We start from the raw sequence: 25,265 nt of genomic DNA, 5'->3' as shown, positions 1-25,265 counted from the left end.
AAGTCTTACTTTGAGTTTCAAGCCCTAAACAAGTAATAATGTGCTCTTCATCAAATGTGATGCCATTTTAACTACAGAGTAATAATATGTTACATTTACAAAAATCATCAATGCTTTTTAAAACTTGTAGTTCAGTCAGGACCACTTTAGTCAAAGAAAACTTTATGTCCATTTGCAGTATTATGTTTGGCGGTATGGCTATGTTCTGGGGCCTCTCTGCCTTTCCTTGGGCCAACAGAGAAAGCCTCTTCCATGTGCCTTCATGGAAAGCCTAAGGCAGAGACAGCAAACCTACCTGCCCTTCCACGTGACTTCGTGGAAAGCCTAAGGCAGAGAGAGCAAACCTCCCTGCCCTTCCATGCGCCTTAATGGAAAGCCTTAAGGCAGGAGAGCACACGTCTCTGTCCTTCCACGTGCAAACAAGAAAAGCCTGAGGCAGAGAGAGTATACCTCCCTGCCCTTCAATGTGTTTACATGGAAAGCCTAAGGCAGAGAGAGCAGCAGCAAAGACCCCCTCAGGAACAGAACAGAGCAGCATCAATGACAAACAGAAATGACACTGATAAGTCAGACATAGCATGAAAAGAAGGAGCTGGGGTGGAGACCACAGTAGGCAGGCCAGAGCAGTTTAAATAGGGCGCCCTATATGAGATTCGCCAATAGTTGCATAGAAAGGAATCATGTGACCCATCAGCTGACTCCCTTCCATCAGTCCACTGTTCCATCAATTGATTGGGCTGTTTGAGATCAGCTGATGTAGCTGGGATGTGAGCTGAGCTTGACATCGGGTCCTGCCTGAACTAACACTATTTCATTGAATGTTGTTGCGTGTCCATCTGTAATTTTTGACCTGCTTGTTTTGCATACTGGAAAATAGTTTTTTACTGACTATGTGTAGTTTTTGTACGGGAACAAAATTATGGTTGGTATCATTTTTTCTAACTTGTGCTCAGTAACGTATCGTTAGTTCTTCATGGTTCTCTCCTGCAACTTGATTTGACACTGTTGAATTGGTTCAGTGGGTTGAAGCCTTGGTTCAAGTGTTGAATAGCGTTGATTCAAGAAGGGAAGGATTTGTAGCACACTTTTTTTTTTTACCTTCTTTTTAATCTTTGGGCTTGGGGGAAGGTATAAACCATTTTCAAGTAAAAGGCTTAAATCCAAGTAAAGTCAGGAGTCCTTGATGTTAACAAGTCCAATGTAAAGTCATCACATTTTTGATCATTTTTTACTTAAAACAGACTCGAGTCCAAGTTATCTGACTTGAGTCCACACTTCTGGTATCTATAGTATCATATCTGCGTATCATATAATAGCCCCAGGATCTTACTTATAATATTTGGCTGAATTGTGTGAGACATACTTTAAAATAACAACCTCATCAAACATTTTTGCACAACACTTAAAATCGATCTTTCATGTTTGTAAAATATTTCTAAGATGGTGTGTATGTATTTTACATGATGGCTTATGTTATCTTGACGTGTGTGCATCATGTGCTCTTTCTAGTTGTTGTTAAGATGTGTGTTTTAGCACCAGTATCACTATGTGACATGTCCTGTACATGATGTGAATAAAGGTGATTCAAAATCTGATTTGTCACACATGGATATGGTTTTCTGGACGAAACAAAAAACTACTCAAGGAGCAAGTCTCATAAATTCAGTTAAATCCTGAACCAAAAAAAACAACGCACATTTATTTACTTGAGAAAATGCCACAGTTCATTGCAGTTCTCATATTTCTTGTGCAGTGTCCTTGGCTGATCGGAATTTAGCCCTGACTTCCTCGTCTGACCGAGACTTGAAGTCTCAGGTTAAACTTTTCCTCATTCCCGCTCATTAATATTCTGACCTTCCTCAATGTCCATCTGTTTTCCTCTCTCAGTCTTTTCCACACTCAGCTCTTTTGTCGCATGCATGCACACACTCACAGACCCAAATAACACACACTCATACGTGCACCCATGCACGCACACAAATGGCCTATACGTGTGCTATGCAAGTCTGTTCCACGCTAACACTCTGTCTCCATCGGAGGCCTATTCTTTTGTCATTCTCCTTTTCTCTCCTCTCTTTCTTTGGCCTCCTCTTCATCTCCGTGGTGACGGCTGGGATCAGCACTGCCTGTCAAACTGACCGGCGGAGAACACTGATCCCTGAGAGGTTTGCTTTCTTCCCTTAGATCTGACAAGAAAGAGATTTCAAAAGTGTAAGCAATGTCTATGTGTGGAGCAAATGCCAGTATAAGATGGCTAAAATAGCATAATGTGAAAGACCACCCAGTCTCACTCACCTGTAGCTGAGGCTGTTTGCGGGCTGTCCTTCTCACGTTCCTCATCTTCCTCCCCAGAAGATGGATCCTCTTTGTCCACAGAGGACATGTCTAGGGATGCTAGGTGGGCCTGGGCCATCCTCTGGACAGCTGGAAGTACAAAACTGGTTTAAGAATCGCGTCGATTGATACATGAAGTGATCTTCATGTATCAATCGATTCACTTCACCCCTCTAATGGACGGCTTGATGGATGGATGGATGGATGGATGGATGAAAGAGATATGAAGGGAGTAAAGGAGGACGTCGGCTGACATAGTATAAGGAGCGACAAAGTCTGTGAAGGGAGGATGTCGGGGTGGATGAATGGGTAAAACAAACAGTATTTTGACAAAGTGTCCCAGGTAAAACCAAAAGTAAACTGTGAGTTATTTTAACTTACACACATATGTTAGTTCTCCTACAGATGAAGTTAACCTACGTACGTACGTAAGAAAGTTAGCTTACATACTTAACAAACATACTAATTTTAATCCAAACCACAACTTTGGCCCAAACCTAACCAAACTGTAACTGTTTCATAACATTAACCACAGTCATATGTTGTTTTGGGAGTTATAGCAAACAGTAGTTTAGGTGTGAGGATGTTTTGATCTGCCACTGGCAGGGACTCTTACTTATGAAATGCTCCTTTGGGTCATATTCAAAGGTAAAAACAAATTACTTATGTGGTTGTCTAGGTTGGAAACCTTGTTGCAACACTGACATATTATCACCTTTTAAGCTGGTATGACAAACCCGTTTGCAACTTAGTTGATTATTTATACATCCAGCAGTTTCAGAGAAATATTATCATTAATTTTGAGTCATGTTTCGGGCCATCTAATGAATCTAAGTCCATATTGACTTATTTTAACTCTGTTTTGGTGTCAAACCAACTCCTGAGGGAAATATCTGGCACGTAGACTGCTAAATTCTCCACAACATTCACCAGCTAGTTGTTAATGTGTCTGTCTGCTGTTTGGCTGTTTGATAAATTCAGCTGCCTGCTGCAGCCAAAAGTAACACAGTGCTAGCGAAACCAGAACAGTAAAGTTACGAGCTGAAAATCAAAACAATGAGTGGAAACTCGTTCTAAAGTTCTTTAAAGTTAGGTGCAGATTTGAGTAAAAATTCTTTATTGGCTCATCACTACTGGTGACAACTCTCATGCTGTCATATTGTCGTTTGATACATTATCATAATCATAAAAATGTTCATCGCAGATTTCAAGACTAACTTAACTCCTGGTTAAGAAGCTATGTTTTTCAGGTTGGCAGGTTCAAGCTTGTTTCAACTTTGACCACAGCATCACTCATTTAGACTGACAAAGAACATACGATTTTGCATAGTTGGTAACCATAAAATGTTCCATACAACTTCTGACAATTTAGTACATGCAGAAAATGACACTGATTAGTTAATTAAGAATAGGACAATATCATCTGCATATAAAGTGATGTAGGTAAAATTTGCTGCATTTCCACAGCATGGTACGACTCAGTACGACTCGACTCATTAATAGAACCAGGTCCTTTTCTCTATTTGTTTTCCACTGCGGTTAGTACCCCCTCAATGTACATGGGATTATCAGATGATTGCCACAGGGTCGCCACATGAAACTGCTGTGATACCATCTCTTTAAAAATCATAGGTAGGTGTAGGGTGCTCCATGTCGGGCTAGTAATGATTCTCTCTGACCAATAAGTGGTCTGCAGTGTGTTAACTCCACCTTCTAGTATTGGCACAGCTCACTTGGAACCTTGACTGAGGTGGTACCAAAAAAGAAAGCACCAGGTGTGGAATACGATTCACAGCTTTTGCAAATGGAAAACCCAAAAGACCGAGTCGAGTTGCTGTAGAGTACCATGCAGTGGAAATGTGGCGTTAGTTATATGCATTATTAAAGGATGAGCTCTAACAGAGTGAGCAAGTGGTTCAATAAATAATAACAAAAAAGGAGTCATGATATCTATACTTACTGGTATTCTGCTACTGGCTTCCATTGTAAAAGTTTTACCCTTTTGATATTATATTTTCTCCCAAAGTACCTATTGGTAGAACTTCAAACATGTCATTCTGCTCTGTTGAAAGCATCACTGATGGATGTGGTTGGGTGTACTTTGCTGCACAACGGTGGTGTCATGGGGTGGTGGAGTACAATGCATTTTATCACACGAAAACATTTTCAGTCAAACAATGTTGACAATTCAGGCAGCAACAGTAATGACTGTAAGGGTCAAAGTCACAAAAGCAGGAGATAAATCATGATATATTGTACACATATTAAATGTCAGACAGTAATGTTTTTGTGTGTGTTTATATTTGTGTGACTCTGGTTGTATCTGTGTATGTGTGAGACCATGTTGCAGCTGTGTGCCCATCCTATAATCCAGGATGATCCAGAACAGACTCACAGCTGTCTCTGCTCCTAATCTCATATAACACACACATTTACACACACACACACACACACACACACACACACGCACACACACACACACACACCTCTCACTGTTTTTGGATATGCACGTATTCCAAACAGATATAGACCACATGGCAGTTGCTTCAGCAGAATTAGGTCTCCCAAAATCTTTCACTTTGGTCATTTGTTACATAAATTCAAACAAATATTTGAAGCACATGAAAATATATTGAAAACTGTGCATTTACCTTTAAGTGAGGGTGGCTGGTAGGTTGACGTGTGAACCAGTTTGGCTTTCAGTGCTCCATTTTCCCCCAGAACCCACTGCAGAAGTAAAGCATCCAAATTACAGATTAACAGATGTACGTACAGAGCATGTTGTAGCCTTACATTAGTGGAAAATACCCTGCACTACCCCACTACTTCTCACTTCCCCCAGGCCAGTGCATTTCTGAGGAACTACCAAGACCTGCCATCCTCCACTTGTCCACTAGATACCCTCTGACTTTCCAACCAGTTCTGGTCAGCTGAGTCCCACATACACCCATCTGGGACATGGTCATGTCAAGCAAAACAATTATTTAAACGAAAATGGTGGTGCATTGAACACCCTGATGTGTATGTTCAGCCTATTCTCACGCACTCTTCCTACATAAACCTATGAAAAGCAATGCACCAGAGTATGTAACCCATCAGGAAGGCTGTGATCATGTGACTAAAGCACCAAAGGTAGTAAAAAAGGGAGAAGTATAAATAACCAATGTCCACTTAAGGAGGCAGGTTGGGGTGGTGAATAGGTCAAACAAACGCAGGACATTCCCCCAGGAGATCAGTATTCATGTCCCATGTGAAACCAAGTTATTTAAAAGTACGTTACACAAGTTTCTTTTCCTAAACCTACATAACTTTACTTGCCTAAGGCTAACCTACGTACCTTTATGTTAAGTACGGCTGTGATGACACCCAACAATGTATCTTTTTCTAAAACTAACCTATGTAAATTTACCTTACTAAATCTGACCTTTGACCTTGCTCCATGGTCACAAAATGCGACTAAATGATTGCGTTTTGGAGCCCTGCAGATACAAAAACACACACTTCGCCTACTCACACTTTTGTTCAACTTGTTAAAAGTTAAATTGTTACATCAGCACTGTTACACATGAGGATATTTTATGAGCAGAAAATAAACTAACAGCTCTTCAGTTCATATAAAAATAATATTTTCAAGTCACACTTGGTGCTCCATTATCACAAAAAACAACAACTTAATAGTCACAGTCAATGCTCACACACTATCACTCAGGAGACAGTGGTCTTGATGTTCAGGGGAGTGCATGTGATGAATCATGCATGTGATTTGTTTGTTTTTTTGGTGTGTGTGCGTGTCTTTTAAAGAGGGAGATAGCCACAGGAGAAAGTTAGAGAACCGAAACGTTAAAGTGAGTCTCATGCTGGCAGCTTAAAAAAAATGACATGACAATTCATACACGATGTTCTCACCATTTACTCATTTTATACATCCCACAACAAATTAGCTGCCCAACCCTAGTTCATTTTTGTTTTGCAAGCCAAGTGTCTTTTTAATATAGCGGGGTTTATACACATCACTGCTGATTGTTGGGTAACACCTCTGGTACACACCCAAATGAGCAAAAACTGTCCCTGAAAGCCGAGGAAACATGTCGCTCCAAACAAAAACCGTAGAAGAACGGTGCGCACCATTTTTAGATTGAACATGCCCCTGTGCACATTCCTAAATCTTATATTTTCCCTTCATGCTATCTGTTCACATTGTATGTGTGTTTGTCTGTTGTGTCCTCAATCCTATTGTCTCGTACACACACGCACACACTCACACTAAAGATACAGAATTGGCTCCGAGGTGATTTTTTTATTTGGTGTGCACCCACTCTTCCATCATCCCACCTAATGCACTCCTGCCTCCAATGCAAATATGCAACCTTTCCCAGAATGCCTTTCTACATCCCCCACAGACCAAACCTGAGAGAGCTGCATTCACTTTATGTGGGTATATATATAAAGAGAGAGCTTGAAACTCACACCCCTTATTCAAAACACATACACTTGTCATTGCATTGTGTTCTGACAGTGACACATGCAAAATGGTGAATGACTCCAGCCTTTGCACTTTGATTTTAAAAGTCCCAAATTGTGCACACTAGCTGATCTACCTGGTGAGGGCCAATATCTTCCTCTGGTGATGGTGGGTCTGTCAATCTGAAGAGTGTGGCTGGTGTCGGCCTCCGACGTCGAATCTTAGCAAAGAGAGAAAGAGAGAGCCTATCAAACCATGCTGTGTGTGAATATGTGTGTATTTACATGCATGTGTGTGTGTGTGTGTGTGTGTGTGTACTATGAAACATCTAACACAGATGGCCCCATCCACAGGGACAAGGTGTGACTGTTTATTCAGCGCTGTGGTTCTAAGGTCTGCAAAGAAATTTATCCCCATGTCAACTATGCAATGACAAAATGCATATCATTGTGTAACAACATTTAAAAGATTGTTTTCCAGATTGTTCCTGAACGAGGATTACATCTTGTCATAGATGGCGGCTGCCTGGATTACTCAAATTTGCTTCACTGCATGTTCCCATTACGTTAGTAATCATTTAGTTTTTTCAATTCTTCTGTACACTGTATTATTTTACCGTCAGATGCATGTCAACTTCTGCCTCAGCCGTCTTGAACATTCTTGTACCATTCTGCCAAAATAACAGCCCTCTTGCCTTCATTGATGGTGCTGGGTGGTTCACGGATTAAATACTGGTGCTCTTTTGCTAATGTTTTATGCCTTTGAACATCACCTCAGGGTAGAGAACTTTCTTCCTGTCTAATTAATCCTGCAGTTGTTTAGTTACTATTTCCATAAAATGAACATAAAGCACATGTTAGTGGAATTTTTAACTTCAACTTTAACTTGTGATATTTGATACCATTGTCGATACCACAGGGAAAACTGACATTGAGGGCATATAAGTTAAAGTATTTACTAAAAGATAAATATAACAAGGCTGTAACATGACAACAGCTTTTTCTGGTTTCTAGCAAAATGACTGTAGTAAACATTAACAATGAGACAGAGCAAAAAAGTGCAGCTGGCTGACAGTGTGCAAAATGAGTATTGAAACCGTTTTAAATATTCAGAAACTATATGTATCAATAAATCAATATATCTGACAGCACTAGCAGGGGTCACAGAGTATATAATGATCTCCAGCTGTCTCTGCAGCTGTTGTTATTGGTACACTTGTTGCATATGACCTAATCCCAAACTGTGGGCTCAAAAAATAAAATCTGCATTCCTGTTGATTTTTCCATCTCCATGTATTCTGTGAAGCACAGTGAGTCATAAAAACCAACAGTTATGCAACTGAGATGAAATGCAACTTTAAAATCTCATCAATTTCGGTCTGATATGAGAAAACTGTTATATAATGCAACTTTAAAATATTGCGGAATAAAAAATGTAATCATTACAAATTCAGTTCAGTTTAATACAAATGGATTTTTAACACATTTTGATGTTCTTGTTCTTTATTGGAGTATTTTCATTTTCTGCTACATATACTCAACCCCAGAGGGACATGTTGCTGCACTACATTTATTTTACAGCTACTATTACTACTGGAAAAATACAGTGTGTTAGAAAAGCTTGAGACATAATCATTCATATACAAATGCTGTTCAAATAATCTTCTTATAGCTTATAGTAATGAAGTAGTGTTCATTTTGGTTCTTTCATACATCAATTTAAAACTATGCTAATTATATATATATTTTAAACTTTACTCGTGATATTGTTGCCTTAGTTACTGCCTAAATCACTGTACTAATTTATGTATGCCACATGTCAGTTCAGAGGAGGACCCAAATGCAGACCAACAGGCAGTCTGAGTTTCTAACAAAAGGCGAGCTTTAATGTAGCCGATTGAAAACATCCAAGACAGGCAGGTAACTCAAGGTCCAAAGGAAAAAAGAACAAAAACTAAACTGAAAATCAACTAGGAAAAACACGATGAACAGGGATGAATGCAGGAGCGACCACAGAATGCACCCAGGCCAGGAGGAACCCAGACAAACTGACACAGGACAAAGGGAAACACACAGGTATATACACACAGAAAACTAATCACAAGAACAAGACACAGCTGGAGTAGGAAGACACAGGCAAAAGGAGGGAAATGGGGATTGGCTGACAACAAGGGTGGAACAACAAGACTAATACAGACCAGGTGTGAAGGGAGGACTCTGGGAACAGGGAAGGACTAACGAGACAGGTGTGACAGAAAACAGGTGGGAAAACACACAAAGACAGGAAGTAAAACCAGACATGACACATGAGGAGAGAATCTACGAAATACAACAGAAGAAGAAGAAAACCTGCCTCCTTAATGTGAATTAAAAAAGATAAGACAAAAGAAACTGTTGCCTGCTTATTAGCCACAAGCGGGCTGGAGAACGCCACGAACAATACAGTAGGGTTACAATATTTTGCCATCTGGCTATCCGAGACTGGTGCTGTGTGCACACTGAAATCATGACAGGAAGAAGTCACTTTCTCTCAGTGATAATCGTAGTCTCCTTGAAGCTTATGACAAACTGCCAAATATGAGCCGATGACAATGCAACAGCAAAACTTGTTGTTCCTCACACTACCTTGTGTTGTCTTATCAAACAATGAGAAACAGTCATAGCTGCTAGTGATGGAGACAGAGAATGGAAACACACGAGGTTGAAGCTGCCCTTGTCAACTGGATTGAAAATGCCTGGTTACATAATGCCACTCATTACTTTATATTCATGTAATAAATATGCAAATGCCAATTCGATAGATGAGAAATAAAGTAAAATAAAAAATGGGTTATTTAGTTTAGTTCTGTTTATTTTGGTCATTTTGGTCATTTTCCAACTTATAAAGCACAAATACACTGGTAGAAATATACTAAATATTAAGTTCATGTTTTCTTCTTTTTTCTTTAGCATTATAAATAATAAAAAAAAAAAAACAAGACCAAAGCCTTAGCTTATTACACCTACCCTTTTAACATCCATTGTTTTTGTCAGCTCCCTTTAAATCATAAACAAATTATACAGTTAAAATAATTATCAGCTAATGATTAACTTGACCCAGACAGGCACTATCATGACAAGAGACTTCCACTGTTGTAAAATTTCAGATTGAGATTTTGAGATTTTCTGCAGTTCACAGGGAGTGGGAATCACAGAGCATCCTGAGAGCAATGCCGCCATCTTGGAAGGATAAACTTGTTTGTCATCTGTCAATTGTTCATTATCAGAAATCATAAGTAAGTGTCATAAACAAATTCCAGTATAAAGAGAAACAGAAGCAAACAACAAAAATATCACAAATTTTAAGTTACTTTCCGGTACTGGTCAGGTTTTGATTACAATATTTGGACATGTATACAGCAAATTCCTAAGACGAGCCTCAAATGGGGCTTCTGTTGCAGTTGGCGACACACGACCTCCCGCCTGTTTACGGTTCCGTGCATTGTCATGGAAACGTTGTACACAAACCAACTAGTCAACAATCAGCAAGGCCTTTAAAAAAAAAAACCTCAAAAAAGCCCATAGAAGCACACCTACTTTTAAACTTTATTAAAGACTTGGTGTAGTGGTTATTCCTGGTCCTATATGACCACCATGGTGGCTGAGTAAAGCACAACCAAAACAGGTTCACAATGTCCACAGAAATTGTTTCCAAAACAATGAATCACTATTTATTGAAATAAAAAATTAATATAACACTCAGAAGGTGTAAATTGAAGTCTAAATCAGCCATCCACAGCCAATACATGGGGTCAACTCAGGTTTTTGGATATGCACAAACATCACAACACCGACCAGAAGGTGGTTGAAGGAATGAAAGCGTGAGGCTGTGCTTGCACGGTCCAGCAAGTCAGCCAGTGGTAGGAGACTCTGAATAAATCCTATTTTGATGCAAAAGAGCAAAATGACAAGCAGCTCCAGCTGTTATATATTTTGGCATGATAAACGACATGTTAGCGCACATTACTCAGAGTATTCATGGCATCATATAAATGGGAATATTAGTGGTATATCTATTTTCATTAGACTTGTAAACAGCTTTGTAGGATTTTTGTCTTTTTCAGAATAAGGGATAAAACGCTGGTTAATGTTATACAAATTAAATGCTAACAAAACGTCAGTGGATCATCTACCGGTACCTAGCAAAATAAGACACATTACATTAGCCCACCTTTGTGTCTAACTGCATAAGTTATATACTAAATTGGTGTCCATCCATCCATCCATCCATCCATCCATCCGTTTTCATCAGCTTATCCGGGGCTGGGTTGCGGGGGCAGCAGGCTGAGCAAAGCACCCCAGACGTCCCTCTCCCCAGCAACGCTTTCCAGCTCCTCTTGAGGGACCCCAAGGTGTTCCCAGGCCAAATGAGATATGTAATTCCTCCAGCGCGTTCTGGGTCTGCCCCGGGGCCTCCTACCAGTGGGACGTGCCCGAAACACCTCTAACGGGAGGCGCCCAGGGGGCATCCTGATCAGATGCCGAACCACCTCAACTGACCCCTTTCGACACGAAGAAGCTCCCTCCTGATGTCCGAGCTCCATACTCTATCTCTGAGGCTGAGCCCAGCCACCCCACGGAGGAAACTCATTTCGCCCGCTTGTATCCGCTACCTCATTCTTTCGGTCACTAGCCAGAGCTCATAGGTGAGGGTTGGGACGTAGATGGAGCAGTACATTGAAAGCTTCTCCTTCTGGCTCAGCTCCCTCTTCACCCCGACGGTCCAGTGCAGATTTGGTGTTTTAAATGGTGTTGTGTTTTGTCTTAGTTCTTTACAGTAAATAGCCAGCACATGACACTCTTCCCCTTATCCTTCAAAACTATAAACAATATTAAACACTTTTCATAAGTTTCTTACATTTCATAGACCAAACAACTAATCAATTAATTGAGAAAATAATCGACAGATTAATCGCAATGACAAAAATCACTGGTTACCAATTCGACGACAAAAAAAAGCTCCACTTCAACCAGTTACAACATTAAAGTACTCGTTATATGTTAATGCATCAATAATACACTACAAAGAACATTCCACTGAGTTATTTTAAGCTCTCTTCATGATTTAAGTCCAACCTACACCAAGCTTTGAGTATTTATAGTAAAGTAATACAATGATAAAACACCTCCCCCAGGCTAACAATAACTAAGTGTTATGAAATACACAACAGATTCATCACTCTCACTATTTGGTAACATGTTATGGTAATATGATTGTTGTGAGATACAAGTGGCTGCCAAACCAATCACAGCTGAGAGAGTGGGCACGGAAATGTGTGGGTGCTGCTTCCACTGTGGAGTAACTTACTTACTGCTCCACTCTGTGTGCTGGATTCATATTCATACATATTCATCATTCAGACACTGGAATTAAATATGCTGCCCGATGTGTGTGTGTGTGTGGGGGGGGGGGGGGGCACATTTGAATATGAATGACAAGGCATCCAATTAGAAGTTTAAAATGTGTCAACATGAAAATTCAGATGCCAACAAATGTGAGTGATTTCTCACACACACACACACACACACACACACACACAAACACACAGAGAGAAGAGCGTGTGCAGTCAGAGGACCACACCACAGGTTGAGCACCTGTCTGAGAGCCTCTTCCGACACAGTGACCTTTTATGAGTGTTTTGTTAACATGTTTGCCAGAAGGTCAGTCACCTACGGGGGACATAGTATTTCCATCAGGTTGTTGTCGTGCATGTCTGAAATGCCTGTTGATACCTGGGGTGGCTCAGGGAAGCTGCACTGCACGACTGAATTGATTTGTAACTGATTTGTTTCACAGTTCTCAGCACATGCAGCGAGCTGGTCGTAGATTCATGCACTGGAACAGATGTATTAGTCTTTAACTTGAATTGACATAATGGGAGAATAAAGCTGTACCATATAGCTGAGTATATGTGAGCAGTATAAAACCTGCTGTATGGTTGAAACGAGCCATTTTTGGGGATTTGATTTTGGATTTATCACTGATTGTTCTGTACTAAGCTGAGTTAGTTTTGCAATCTAATTTGTTTTGGTGTGAGTTGCTGAGTGTTGAAGATATCAGCTGTAGAGATGTCTGCCTTCTTTCCAATATAATGGAACTAGATGGCACTCAGCTTATGGTGCTCAGTGCCAAAAAACAAATTTGAAAAACTCAACAGCAATGTCTCTTTTCTTAGATCATGACCTGGTTTCTCAAGATAATCCACAGATCATGTTGTGAGCAGTTTCATGTAGGAACTATTTTCTTTCTGCTGAACTATACGTGTCATTCACACTGTCATGAGCCCGAGCCTCTCGTTCATGAGCAGATGCACCATTCCTTCTTTGATATGGGTTGATATGGTTGTCATACGTCAATATTGCAGTCTATAATGTTCATTTAATTGTGAGAGGCCAAAATTGTGATTCGATTAATATTCAAATCGTTGCACGACCTTTCTCTGAGCACCACAAGACGAGTGTCATCTAGTTCCAATATATTTGACAGAGGTAGGGCTGCCCCCTAATAGTTGACCAGAGAGGTCATTAGTCAGCAAGATCAAGATTTCATCAGTCGCTTATACGCAGAAGAAACCAACCAAAGAAACAAACAAACAAAAAGTGAAACTCTATTAGGAGCTGTGGCTTGTCAAAATAAATCAAAACCTTTATGACTAGACCGTAATTAACAAGCGGCTCGCTCAGTGTGTGACGTGCACTTGTAGATAAAATATAGGCCTATATTAATGAAGGTTTATTTGTACGGTTTTGTATTTCTCTGTAATGTAGCACAATGTTAACAATGTTACTGATACTATTCTTTCTCACACCTTCAACTCAAACCACTGTGTTATATATAATATATAATTTCCTAATTAAATTCATATCGTAAACATGCAGGCGACAAGTCGACAAATGGCCCCACATGACAACTACTGGTCGACGAGGGAAGACATCTCTACAGCCGATAAAACTTTGCAACTCACACCAAAACAATCTAGACTCTACAGGTCACAGGGAAAATGTAACTGTCCCTTTAACATGTCTATTTCAATGGTTTTGTCCTCGTACCACCTCAATGACAGTGTTGTGTGTTTTCAAAACAATTTTCAACACCATTTAAACTCAGTAAAAACACTTCATTTTGAACCTTTTCACACATCTTCAAAAAAACTGAACTCTAAAAAAAAGACCTGATGCTTTATGTTTGTTGCACAAAGAGCATCCGTGCATTCACTGAAACATCGCTCAAGGTTTTAGATACCATCACTGAGTTCTTACAGGCTGCATAACAAAGACTATCTGGCATCTTGAGTCATTCATTTTGATGCAACCGGTCACACAACACCATGCCGTGGCCAGTGAGGGTGAGAACAGCTGGACCAAACACTGCACCAAAAATTGTAGCAACTACGACCTCACTGCCATAGAAACGGCGAGAAAGAGGAATTTAAGCAGAGCAGGTCTTCAATATAGTGCTAGAAAATCATTAATCCCCTACCTTATTTTGGTAGGTAGGATGACCTTGATGCTTACCTAACATTCAATGCATTAATCTGGATGTTTATAAAGCACCAGGTGCCCTAAAGAGCCCTTTATAGAGAAATAACCTATCCATATAACAATTAAGACCCATGCAGTGAAAGCATAAATCCCTGGCTGTGTTCATACAATGCTTTCAATTCATCCAGTGCGTAATCCTGTGTAGGGCTTGATTTGATGTTCAAGAAAAGATAAATGAAACCCGCTATTGCCATTTGACCTTTTGTTTCTCAGTGAGGAATTTCTAAAAATAGGTGAGAGTTGATTAAAAAACACCACATCTGATTTTTTGCCCTTATCTACCAGGCAGCGTGACTGGAAATACAATCTTGTTGAAGCAGTTCACACACACACACACACACACACACATATAGTGTACACATACAGTACGCACTTGAAAATGGAAACTTCCCACTGCAAGCCGCTACATTCAACTGGAGTTTTTGTGTCGTCCTCAATGGAAAGCTAATGTGTTTTTTCCTGCCTGCAAGCCAGACATTCTCAGCTGGTCTGGTTCCTTGTAGGAATAATGTGTTTACAGGAGCAGAAAGGAGCAGGCTATGCTGGGTTTGTTGAATAAGAGTTTAACGCTCTTGGCTGTGCTGCAGTGAAAATGTGTTCTTGGCATTAGCTGTCCTTGCCCTTGATTCAGGCCTCAGTCATCCACAGCTAATCTCTTTGGTTTTAATCAGTCATCTCCTTGGCTGATGGTTTTTCTCTCTTCCTTTTTTTCTTACATGCCGTCTTTCCCCTCCCTGTTGTCCTTCTGAACACTTTGTTTTATTCATAACTTCCCACTCTTTCTACTTATCTCTCTACCTTTCCGTTCTCCCATGCCGCTGCTCGCCATTTCAATGCTAATTTTATGGCTGTGTTCTGGGAATGTTGCACACAAGAACTTGGCTGACCCTCGCGTGTTCCCCATCTGCTGGCTGCTCCCATTGAAACAAACACAGGTTTCAGTCACTGTCAGTGGGAACGTGCAGCAGGGTCGGCCTTCGACAAGTGCAACAAAAGGATGATACCCTTGACCAAACCTCACAGGGCTGCATGAGAAGGCTATTGATGTAGCAATAACCTTCTTGTTTCTTACAGGGCCAGTGTGTAAGATTCAGAAGCATCCAGCACAGTGGTTCCCAACTGGTTCAGCCCTGGGGCCCAGATTTCTCCTTAGTCATTAATTCGAGGTCCATGCACTTAAATACATAAAGCGTCATACTTGTATTTGGCCATATCATCAGTCACTAAATCTACAGCAGGAAATGGAACTATAAAATAAAAGCTCTCTGCCAAAAATTCATTGCTCTTAAAAATAAGTGTGTTTTTTACAAACTTGACACATTTGTGAGTCACTTGCAACCCACTCTTGGACCACGACCCACCAGTCGGAACCACTGATCTAGCAGTAAAGTTGCAACCAACCGAATACCAATCCACTGACTCCTTACTTTCCAAGTATGTTGAGTAGAGGTCTTCATAGATCCGAAATGACAGACCTGAACCCCAGTGTATCTGGAAAATTTGTCCCAAGATCCAATTGGACCCGATCATTTTTGAAATATAGATTCCTGACTGTTATTTTGCTTCCAACAGCCCAACAACTATCAACTGGTAACTAATCTGTTATTTTTTCAGGAAAAAACACAAAATCATGTGAAATACCAGAGGGCCTTCTTTTCACTCCGCACTACATTGACTTAGTGAGCATTAGCGCTACATTTCGAAGTGCTATCCTTTTAGACGTGGGGAAATGTTGTGTTGTAAATGTCTTGCCGTCTATTTTATATTCTGTTGGCTTTGCTGACAGGCAGGTGGCCAGCCATGTTAACATGCAGAAACATGGTGCCCTCTACCAACCCTGCAGTCTCCACTGGTTAGCTAGCCACTGTGCACTGTCAGGAGCTAGCTAGCTGTGCCAATCATTGTGCTTTAACCGCTGGTAATGCTGTCCTGAGCCATAGTGGCGGGATTGCAATGCTTCAGAAACATGGTGGCCACCCTCCAGCCTCCCCTCAGGTTGCCCCATTAGGTAAGTGGCATAATTTTGAGCCACAAATCCAATTTAGCATTCTTAACTAAGGAAGCACCACTCGCCGCATTGATGCCGTTAACAGTGCTAACAGAACTACGAGTGATAACATAGTTAACAATGCTAAAGGGCTTATGTGGCTTAAAATTAAGATGCTTAGTTAACGGGGCGACCTTGGGGAAGAAAGGAGGCTTGGCACAATCTTTCCGCAGCAATACCGCCATGGTTCAGGGCAGCGTTACCAAGAGTAATCACCGAAATGAGCTGCGCCACTAGTTAGCGTTGGTGCTCTAATGTCCAAGAGGAAAGAAAACCTGTTTCAGGTCTATTTTATGGTTCAGACAATGCCAATAATTACATTCTCCTAAAAATGCTGTTCTGCGGTCTTCTGCTAAAAACTTTTATCATGTCATGATAGCCTACAACATACTGTCCTCACCTGTCTTACTGTATCTTACTGTTTAATGATGTCCAATAATGTTTTATTTATTTCATTCTATTGTCAGTTATTTTGTTGTTGTGATGTACGCCTTAATTTCCTTGCTTTGGGGATCAAGTAAGTACCTGCTCTTACTGTAACCTCCTCTAATTCCCTGTCACTCATCTTTCCTCTACTCCGCCACCAACTCACTTCTGCTGCTCAATGTTTTCTTCACCTTACTTTCACTCTTATCTCATCCTACATCGGCCTAATCAAGATCATGATCCTGGGTTTTTGTTAATATTATGTTATCCTATGGACTTTGTTTTGGGGTTTTCTGTTTGTGTTCTTCCTTGTTTTGTTATTCATTTATGTTCAATCTGTTTTAACCTGCTTCATTTTGTAGATTCTCTCCTCATGTGTCGTGACTGTCTTTTACTTCCTGTCTTTGTGTGTTTTCCCGCCTGTTTTATGTCACACCTGTCTCGTTGGTCCTTCCCTGTTCCTGTTTGTCCTTCCCTTCACACCTGTTATTAGTCTGCTCCACCCTAGTGTTCCCCTCCACACTCTTATTGTTAGCCAGTCCCCATTTCCCTCCTTTTGCCCGTGTCCTCTTACTCCAGCTGTGTCTCGTTCATGTGATTCGTTTTCTGTGTACCTGTGTGTTTCCCTTTGTCCTTTGTGAGTTCTCCTGTGTCAATTCCTGTGCTCATCCCTGTATTCTTGGTCTCGTTCCCTGCCCCGTTTCCTGCCTGGTGTCCTGTTGGTTTTTTTTGGTTCTTATGGCATTAAGACTTCTTGTTACCTGCCTGTTCTGGATGGTTTTATCGGCTTCATTAAAGCTCACTTTTTTAACCTCAAACTTGCCTGATGCTCTGCATTTGGATCCTGCACAATACTTACATGTTTCTCTCATGATCAGCACTAATCATAGGTCTTTTCAGATCCACTCAGTGTTACACATAATGATTAACAAACCCAGGACCAACAGTACTAGAATGGGACCCAACCCAACCCTGGTTGACCATAATATACCATGGACCTGAACCTATATGGGTTTCTGGGTCAGGTTTCGGGTACCCGTCCTACTTTAAGCCAGAGTTAAGTTTGTTCATTCAGAGCTGCGCCCTATGTAGCTATTAAAGGCTCATTCTAAGCTACTGAAAACACAATGACTCTTAGTTTCAGGTGATTATACACTAATCAAAACAGAATTATAAACATAATATTCAATTTCTGCCAATAGATCCCTCTAAATCCTACACACTGGTCCCTTAAAGTAGCCTTGATGAAAAGCAACTATGCAGACTCGAGCAGTCAAGCTTGAGTAAATAATTAATCAACCAAATCCTCAGAATGTTGGCCCAGCGGCGGTAGATTACAGGACAGGTGGCAGGTGACAAGTGCATGTGTTAAAGTTTAACATCTCTAGTGTGGTTTGGGGGGAAAAGTGAACAAAAAAAGGCTCCAGATCAGCTACTGTCAAAGTCCTTTGAATGAGAACCATTTCCCAGAAGCAAATGCAACACGCTGGGGTCAGTTATCAAGGAGAGAAGTGGCTTGCAGCACTCAGACACATCTCGAATACAGTTGAGGCTCATTCGACATGACATCACCATTAGGCCATTTTTCTAATCAGCAGAGTGGCAGCCTGTACTGCAATGGTGGACTGGGAAATAAGAAAGAGAAATAATAAAGGGAGGATGCCTACATTATGCATTATAGAACTTATTTGCAGCTGAATTACAGTTTATCCCCCTCAGCTGGATTGCTGCTGGTATGTTAAGCTTTGAGGAAATTCCCCATATTCACAGCTGATTTTCCTCCAGTGGGAATGTCAGCAACAGGTGATCCTATAAGGAGAACCAGAGTTGCTTTGGTGGCTTTATGAAGACGTATTATGACATAAGACCCCTCTGCGTGCTATACCAGTGAATGCTGCTGCTTTTGCTCCCATTAGATCCATGGCAGAAGATTTGCGGTAATCTCACTAGGTCCTGAGACGGCAAACTGCCAAAGCGTCTTATAGGAGAAACTGACTCAGCTCACATGATGCTGTCAAAGAGCACTGGTTGAAATGTATGTCGGCAGGGTCTTAATAATTGAAGACTATGGATGGAATGAGCAGCACCGGTAATGTGAACCTTTCCTGGATAGTTTGTTTCAGTACAGTAACAAATTACCATAAGAAAGTAATTAAATTAACATATCAGTACGAGTTGGTTCAACCCAAATAGTGTTCAGAAGTGACACATGGGAGTTCTTAAAAAAAACAAATAAAGGAATAAAGGGGGAAAGAAAGTAGTCCAAAGCCTGAGAGACTGCGCGTTGGGCTGCAAACAGCAGATGTGTGAGAAATATTTGAGTGCCTAGTTGCTATTATTGATTTATTCGTTTAATTTTACATTCCAGCCTGAATCGAGCTCTCCAAGCAGATGCCCCATGAAATCTCAAAATCTTGTACTGGCAGGAAATGATGATTTTGCACCTGGTTTACAATGAGATCTCCCTCTAGGGAGCCCTCAGTCATTCAGACGTGAACCTCTTTTAGACGCTCTATATGATGTTCCGAGTTTAACTATGATTCAGAGATTGTCTACACACAGCTCTCAACATGGAGGTGTGCGGTGTCCATTTTAGGACATCCTTGGGTGTCAGAGTTTGGTGTCAGACCTTAGATGAAAAAGCATCAGGTCTCAGGAAAACTTATCGTGGACTTCAGATGAAGCGACCTCAGATGGAACGGCCTCAAAAAAAAAAAAAAAAAAATCGGTCTCACAAAAAACAGCTTCAGAAGGGCAAACAATGACGTCATCATGTTGCGACCTCAACGATCCTGGCAGGCGCCTGGCAGCAAGCAAACACGATAGTAACTTTTAGACGTTCTTTTTCTTTTCCCTTTGTTACTCCTGCAACTCTCATGATATATTAATTCATGGTTAGATTTGTAACTGTAGATTATGAGGAATTGTAGGACGAGAGCTATCTTTATTCTATGTTTTTAAAAATTACGTAACTGATGTTTCCAGCATTATGTTACCAATATTTTCTTGTCCTTAATTGATAACCATTTAGTTCAAACTATGAGTTCATCAAAGCATTTTAAAAGTGTCTCCACTGTGCTGTAAACTGTATTAAATTTAATTTTATTTTGGATTTTCGTTTGATATTCAACCAGTCAAACAGTCTATCTGTAACTTATAACTCACAAACTAATCTGTGGGTGATATGCTTAGGTGAATGACGCCATCCTGATATCAGCAGTAACAGCTGTAAGAGTGCAGTGCAGAGCAGCGGCCATTAGCTAAACAATGTAGAGCTTTGATCTGGTCCAAAAAAATCAGGTCCGACCCTACATGAACCCACACAGTTTCTGTCCAAGCACAACCTGATCCCAAACCATGGCAGCAGTTTTGGGCCCGAGTCCAATTAAAAAACCTTAATTTCTACTGTAAAAAAAATAAATCACCATGTTCTACAGTAGCCCAGAATGGACAAACCAGTCACAGGCTCCAGATAGGGCCATTTGCATTTTCATGTCGGTAACCATAGTTAAAAGCCCAATTGCACAAGTAGCATTGGAAAAACACCAATTTGTAACTTTAAACTGCTTTATTCAGTGTTTTTACTGGTTTAGCAAGGGTCTAATTTATAAAAATTGCGTATGCACGAAACAAGGCTTGAGAGAGGCGTTCGCCACTTCCCATGGAAAAGTGTTGTATAAAAACAAACTTGATGGAAGAAACTTTGACTTATGCTTACGAACATTTTGCGACGCAAATGGTGAGATGGAAGCCTGATTGTAGACATTGTTGAATATTTTTGGAGCACGCCATTTTTGCTTTTGTTTGTCCTTACATTTTCAGTATGGATCCTATGCACTGTTTTATAAATGAGACCCCTGGTCTGTTTGTTTAGGAAAGGAAAAGACCTCTGTGGATGATTCAGCCCCTGGTAAAAACCTCCTGAACGTCTGGATCAGATAAATGGTAAGCACTCATTAGCATGTGGTGGGCAAGCTTCCCATCTCCCAAGGACAGTCTCACTCCAAAGTCATCGAAATCCGGTGCTTGGGCAGTGACTTGCAGCATCAGAAACCAACCAAAAAAGCCTTCCTTTAATGTCAGGATGATATGTGACAGGTTGCTGTTATAGTTTAATGGTGCCCAGCAGCGTCAGGAAGAAACGCAGCAAGACAAGGATGAAAGTTAAGGTGGCAAAAGTTCGAGTGAGGCGGGCAGGAGGGGTGGTGGATGGGTCCAACAAACACCGACTATCACCCGAGAGAGCGGTGTTGGCGTCCTGTAAGATTCTAAAGCCAATCCCTGTTCTTTTTTCCTAAACCTAACCAGGTTCTTTTGTTTTTGAAGGAAAAAAAACAGGAAATGTCTGGTTTACATCTCTCACTCCTGCCCGCTATGTCCACGAACATCGACAACCAACGCACCCAGGGAACCTTGCACGTCGTATGTGGAGGTGAATGTCCATGACCAAAACATCAATATGTGACGAGGTCAGCGTTGATATGTTTCAACTGGCTTTAATCACCTAATCTGTGTGTTTTGGAGAGGAAGAGACCTCTTTGGGTAAGCTCCCGGTAAAAACCTCCTGAACAATGAATATTGAAGGAATTCTAACCAGGAGAAGTTTCAGCTTGTTGCAATCTGAAATCCTCACCACAAGCTGACCCCCTAAATCTCACACACCCGACCTTTAAAAGCAGCATAAATCAATTGTTAGACCTAATGCATCATTTGGCTGTAATTTGCTGGAGGAATTGTATCCTCACTGACCTTTATGGGCTGTCATTGCCAGACTAAGTGCTGGTCTGCATCCATACTGCACAGGCCAACATTATTCCTGTTCACACTGCACTATTTCACCAACATAATTTCTGTCTGACCATGTCAGCACGTTTCACCTGCGACTGCTTTATTTATCTTTACATAATGCACTCACCACCTCCTTCTAATGCATGACTAACAAAGTGACCTTCTATATTTTGTTTCACAGATGTGAGTAGAGGCATTATTACTCAGGGACATAATCTGGCGCTTTATCCCTCACTTCCTCCTCCTCCTCTTCCTCCTCCACTCCTTTTGAAGGGCAGCGATGCCTCATCACTTTTAAGGGCTCCAAAAACTGTGGCTGCACAGCTCAGCTTAATCCCAGTGCTGTCCATACCCTGCTGCCCACAGAGTAATACCCAACATCAAAATACAGAGTTCTGCAAAGTCGTGCTAGACTGGTTATGTAACTGTCTGTCAGCGCCAAGGCCGGATGCTTTAGATGCTACAGAAGAGCGCGACACTCACTTTTGTGTACTTAGAAGTCAGGATGAAAGTTAGGAGCAAGCATGTTTAAGGTTTCTTTTACCAGTTTTCCAGGGTAACTTGAACGCAACACTCTAAAAGTGGCTCATGTTTTATGATTTTATATTTTAAGCTGCACAAAAATGACACAAATAAACTGAAACAGGTTTTATATGACCCGGGTTTGACCTCATTGTTGCACACACACCACAACAACCGCTATCATCATTATATATGTAGGCACACACACAGTCTCTACACACCCTCGCGCTCACCATCTCCACCTGTCGCGGGTCCAGCTGGGTGGGCACGGAGGAAGGCACGGAGAACTGGATCTTCCTCCTCGCATCCTTGTCCGCATCTCGCTCCATCACCTCGGTGTCCACGGGCAGCAGCGGGTCCATGGCAACCAGCCCGTCAGGTGTCCCCCCAAAAAAATGTCCACTTCAGATAAAACTGTCTCCCAAAATGTCAAAACTGTCCCACCAGTCGTGTTTTGGACTCTGGAGTTGCGTCTGCCTGCGTCCTCCTCTCTCGCGCGCCTCTTTCTGTCTCCCTCCCTGTCCCTCCCTACATACACACATACACTCACACACACACAGTCTGTTTACGTCTCTCGCTCTCACCGTGTGTGTGCGAACCTGACTGTGTCGTGTGCTGAGGAGAGGAGAGGAGAGGAGAGGAGTGAGGGCGCGTGCAGCAGAGCGTGCTCAAGCGTTATGATGCTTTCAGATGCCGTCGGAAAAAAAATCAAAAATGGCCCAGAAATCACGTTCCCTGGAGACTGGCTGAAAATAAGACATTTCTAAAAACAGCAGGGATGCCTTCAATGTCAAGTTCAAAACCTCTTGTTTCACAATTTATTTTAAAGTGAATGTTAAAAAATGTAAAACAAAGTCCACAAGGGTCTGCCATGTAAAATAAATAAACTAAATAATACTTAAAGTAAGTGCAACACATTGTCACTCCGACTTTGTCAGATTTTGATGTTTGTTCATGAACCCTCTACATCCAGATATGATGGGAAAGGTACGCTGGGTGCTTTGGTTGAAGTTCTGGGACATCGTGTCAAGTTCTGCCTGTTACTTGCATTTTCTTCTTTCAGAATACACTTCCGTTTTCACAGGAAATGTAACATTTACACACTGTCTCTTTCAAAATAAACGCACTAGGTCAGTACAAGAATGCAAATTAAGGTTTTTTGGTTCTTACACTAACTTTCCCATGTAATCAATCTACTATTTTTTCCCCCAGTAATAAGTAGCTAGTTCCTAAAATGTTGAGGCAGAGTGTACTTGCTGTAGCTCTGGTTGAGGGTGAGAGGCTGTCAGTAAATAGTTTCTTTGGCACAGGGAAATGGAGATCTGTGTGGGCACATGAGACCCTAAAACAGATGGTGGATCATGGGGAGTACCACCAGTTGGTCCAGGAGCTTCTCCTCCATGAAGGCTGTTTCCAGGCATATTTTAGGATGACTCAGGGGCAGTTTGACAACCTGCTGTCTATCGTTGGGACGTATAGCTCTGGGTATGCAGCAACGGCTACCACCGGTTTCTCCTCCATTGTTTACCAACTGTAAACTTGTTGTTGTGACCATGACAACAACTTTTTTTTTTCAACTTGAGGGCAAAAATGCCAGGCGTCTAGAGTGTAGAAATGCCAGGTGTATTGCAACACAGAAACTGCTATCAAAAAGCTTCATTCTCATTAAAATCGATTACAAAAAGGTGTCTCCAGCTGCTAAAAAGCCTCCTGTGTGATCGGGGCCTTAACTTTCGTTCTTGTCCTGCTGCTTTTTCCCCTTACGCTGCCAAGCACCATTTAACTATAACCGGGACTGGCTGCGTATCATGTCGACATTTAAGTATGGCTTTTTTGTCAGTGTCGGACTCCACAAGTCACTGCCCAAGCACTGGATTTCAACGATTTTGGAGTGACACCGGGCTGAAAATAAGTGTTAGCAATAGCATTGACTTCATTCAGTTATACAAAAAAAGGACTGCTACCATTGCTGTTCTTTACATGAGCGCAGTGTTGGTGCTCTCAAGGTATGCATCAGAAAATAACCAGCTCCATCCCCAAGGCTGTGTCACATAAAAACAACTACATTATCAAGTTTTCTGATGCTACAGTCATGCGCAGTATACTGACAAAAGATTCAGACCATGTGGGGCAAACAGAACTCCACCACTGTCCCAAAATAACCTCATAAGACACCTTTAAAACACTCAAATTCATCGGATTTACTAACAAAAATCATGCAAACAAGACAATAAAATCCCAGGCTGAGTGGCAGCAGGAGCAGCAGTCCCCACAGCAGAAGTCTCTCACCCCTGCTGCTGGCTCAGATGCTCCTGAGCACCTCCTCCCCATGCCAGGTGCAATGCACCTCGTTAGGCAATGCAGCACACCTGAGTAGATCTACAGAGGGAAGAGGGACAACCGCACAGAACACATACGGCCTAAACACATAGGGGTAGATTATAGGGGATGCAGGAGACACGTTCAATGTTTGGAACTCGTACATTTGCCGCCTTAAATAATAAAAAACATGAGAATAGCAGACTTTTATGTTGACGAACTGCTAGAACATGACTCATAGAAACAACAATGCCTCCCTTAAAGTAGCTGATGGCAGTGTGCCACCTCAGAGGAGATGATTGCTATCTGCCATGAGACAGAAAGAAGATGACACAGCTATGCACAGTTGAAGCAGGAAGCAGACATTTCCACCATAGATTGATGCAGAAAACACATAAATTGGTGCATAAAAATTCACCAGAGCGCAGGAAATGAAGGGTTTGACGCTTCTTGGGAGACCCCCAGACCCCTTACGTAATATGTGTCCCCCCATGTGTTGAAACAAAATCCACACCTCTAGACATTGCTATATATAAGTCAGAGACAGGAGTTGTGGGTAGTAGGGTGGTCAGCTGGCTGGCAGTTTTTCTCCAGGTTCTCCAGTTTCCTTTCGCAGTCTAAAGACAAGCAGGTCAGGTGAACTGGGGACTATAAATTGTCCATAGATGTAAATGGGTATCTGATTGTCCGTCGACCTGTCAAGGGTGTACCCCACCTTTCACCAATGTCATTCAGGATAGGCTTCAGGCCCTGTGCAACTCTGAATAGAATAAGCGGTTACAAATCA

At 41.4% G+C, this 25,265-nt stretch overlaps 1 protein-coding gene across 2 annotated transcripts; it reads right to left on the bottom strand.

Moving 5' to 3' along the window:
* Window positions 1-967: 967 nt before the first annotated feature.
* On the bottom strand, window positions 968-22,764 carry LOC125880422 (protein phosphatase 1 regulatory subunit 1B-like). Of its 2 annotated transcripts, none has more exons than XM_049562855.1 (5): window positions 22,381-22,764; window positions 6,933-7,016; window positions 4,986-5,061; window positions 2,296-2,424; window positions 968-2,186 (listed from the first exon to the last, which is right to left on the bottom strand). In XM_049562855.1, exons 1-5 carry the CDS (start codon window positions 22,519-22,521, stop codon window positions 2,053-2,055), a joined length of 564 nt encoding a protein of 187 aa, XP_049418812.1. In that variant the 5' UTR covers window positions 22,522-22,764; the 3' UTR covers window positions 968-2,052. The 2 variants fall into 2 exon arrangements, with proteins under 2 accessions (XP_049418812.1, XP_049418814.1); XM_049562857.1 differs by having other exon boundaries at window positions 22,393-22,762.
* Between the last annotated feature and the right edge of the window lie 2,501 nt (window positions 22,765-25,265).

Source organism: Epinephelus fuscoguttatus, linkage group LG20, assembly GCF_011397635.1.
Source record: "Epinephelus fuscoguttatus linkage group LG20, E.fuscoguttatus.final_Chr_v1".
Taxonomy (NCBI): domain Eukaryota; kingdom Metazoa; phylum Chordata; class Actinopteri; order Perciformes; family Serranidae; genus Epinephelus; species Epinephelus fuscoguttatus.
The sequence above is the reverse complement of the archived record's forward strand: the minus strand, read 5'-3'. Positions and strand labels throughout refer to the sequence as shown.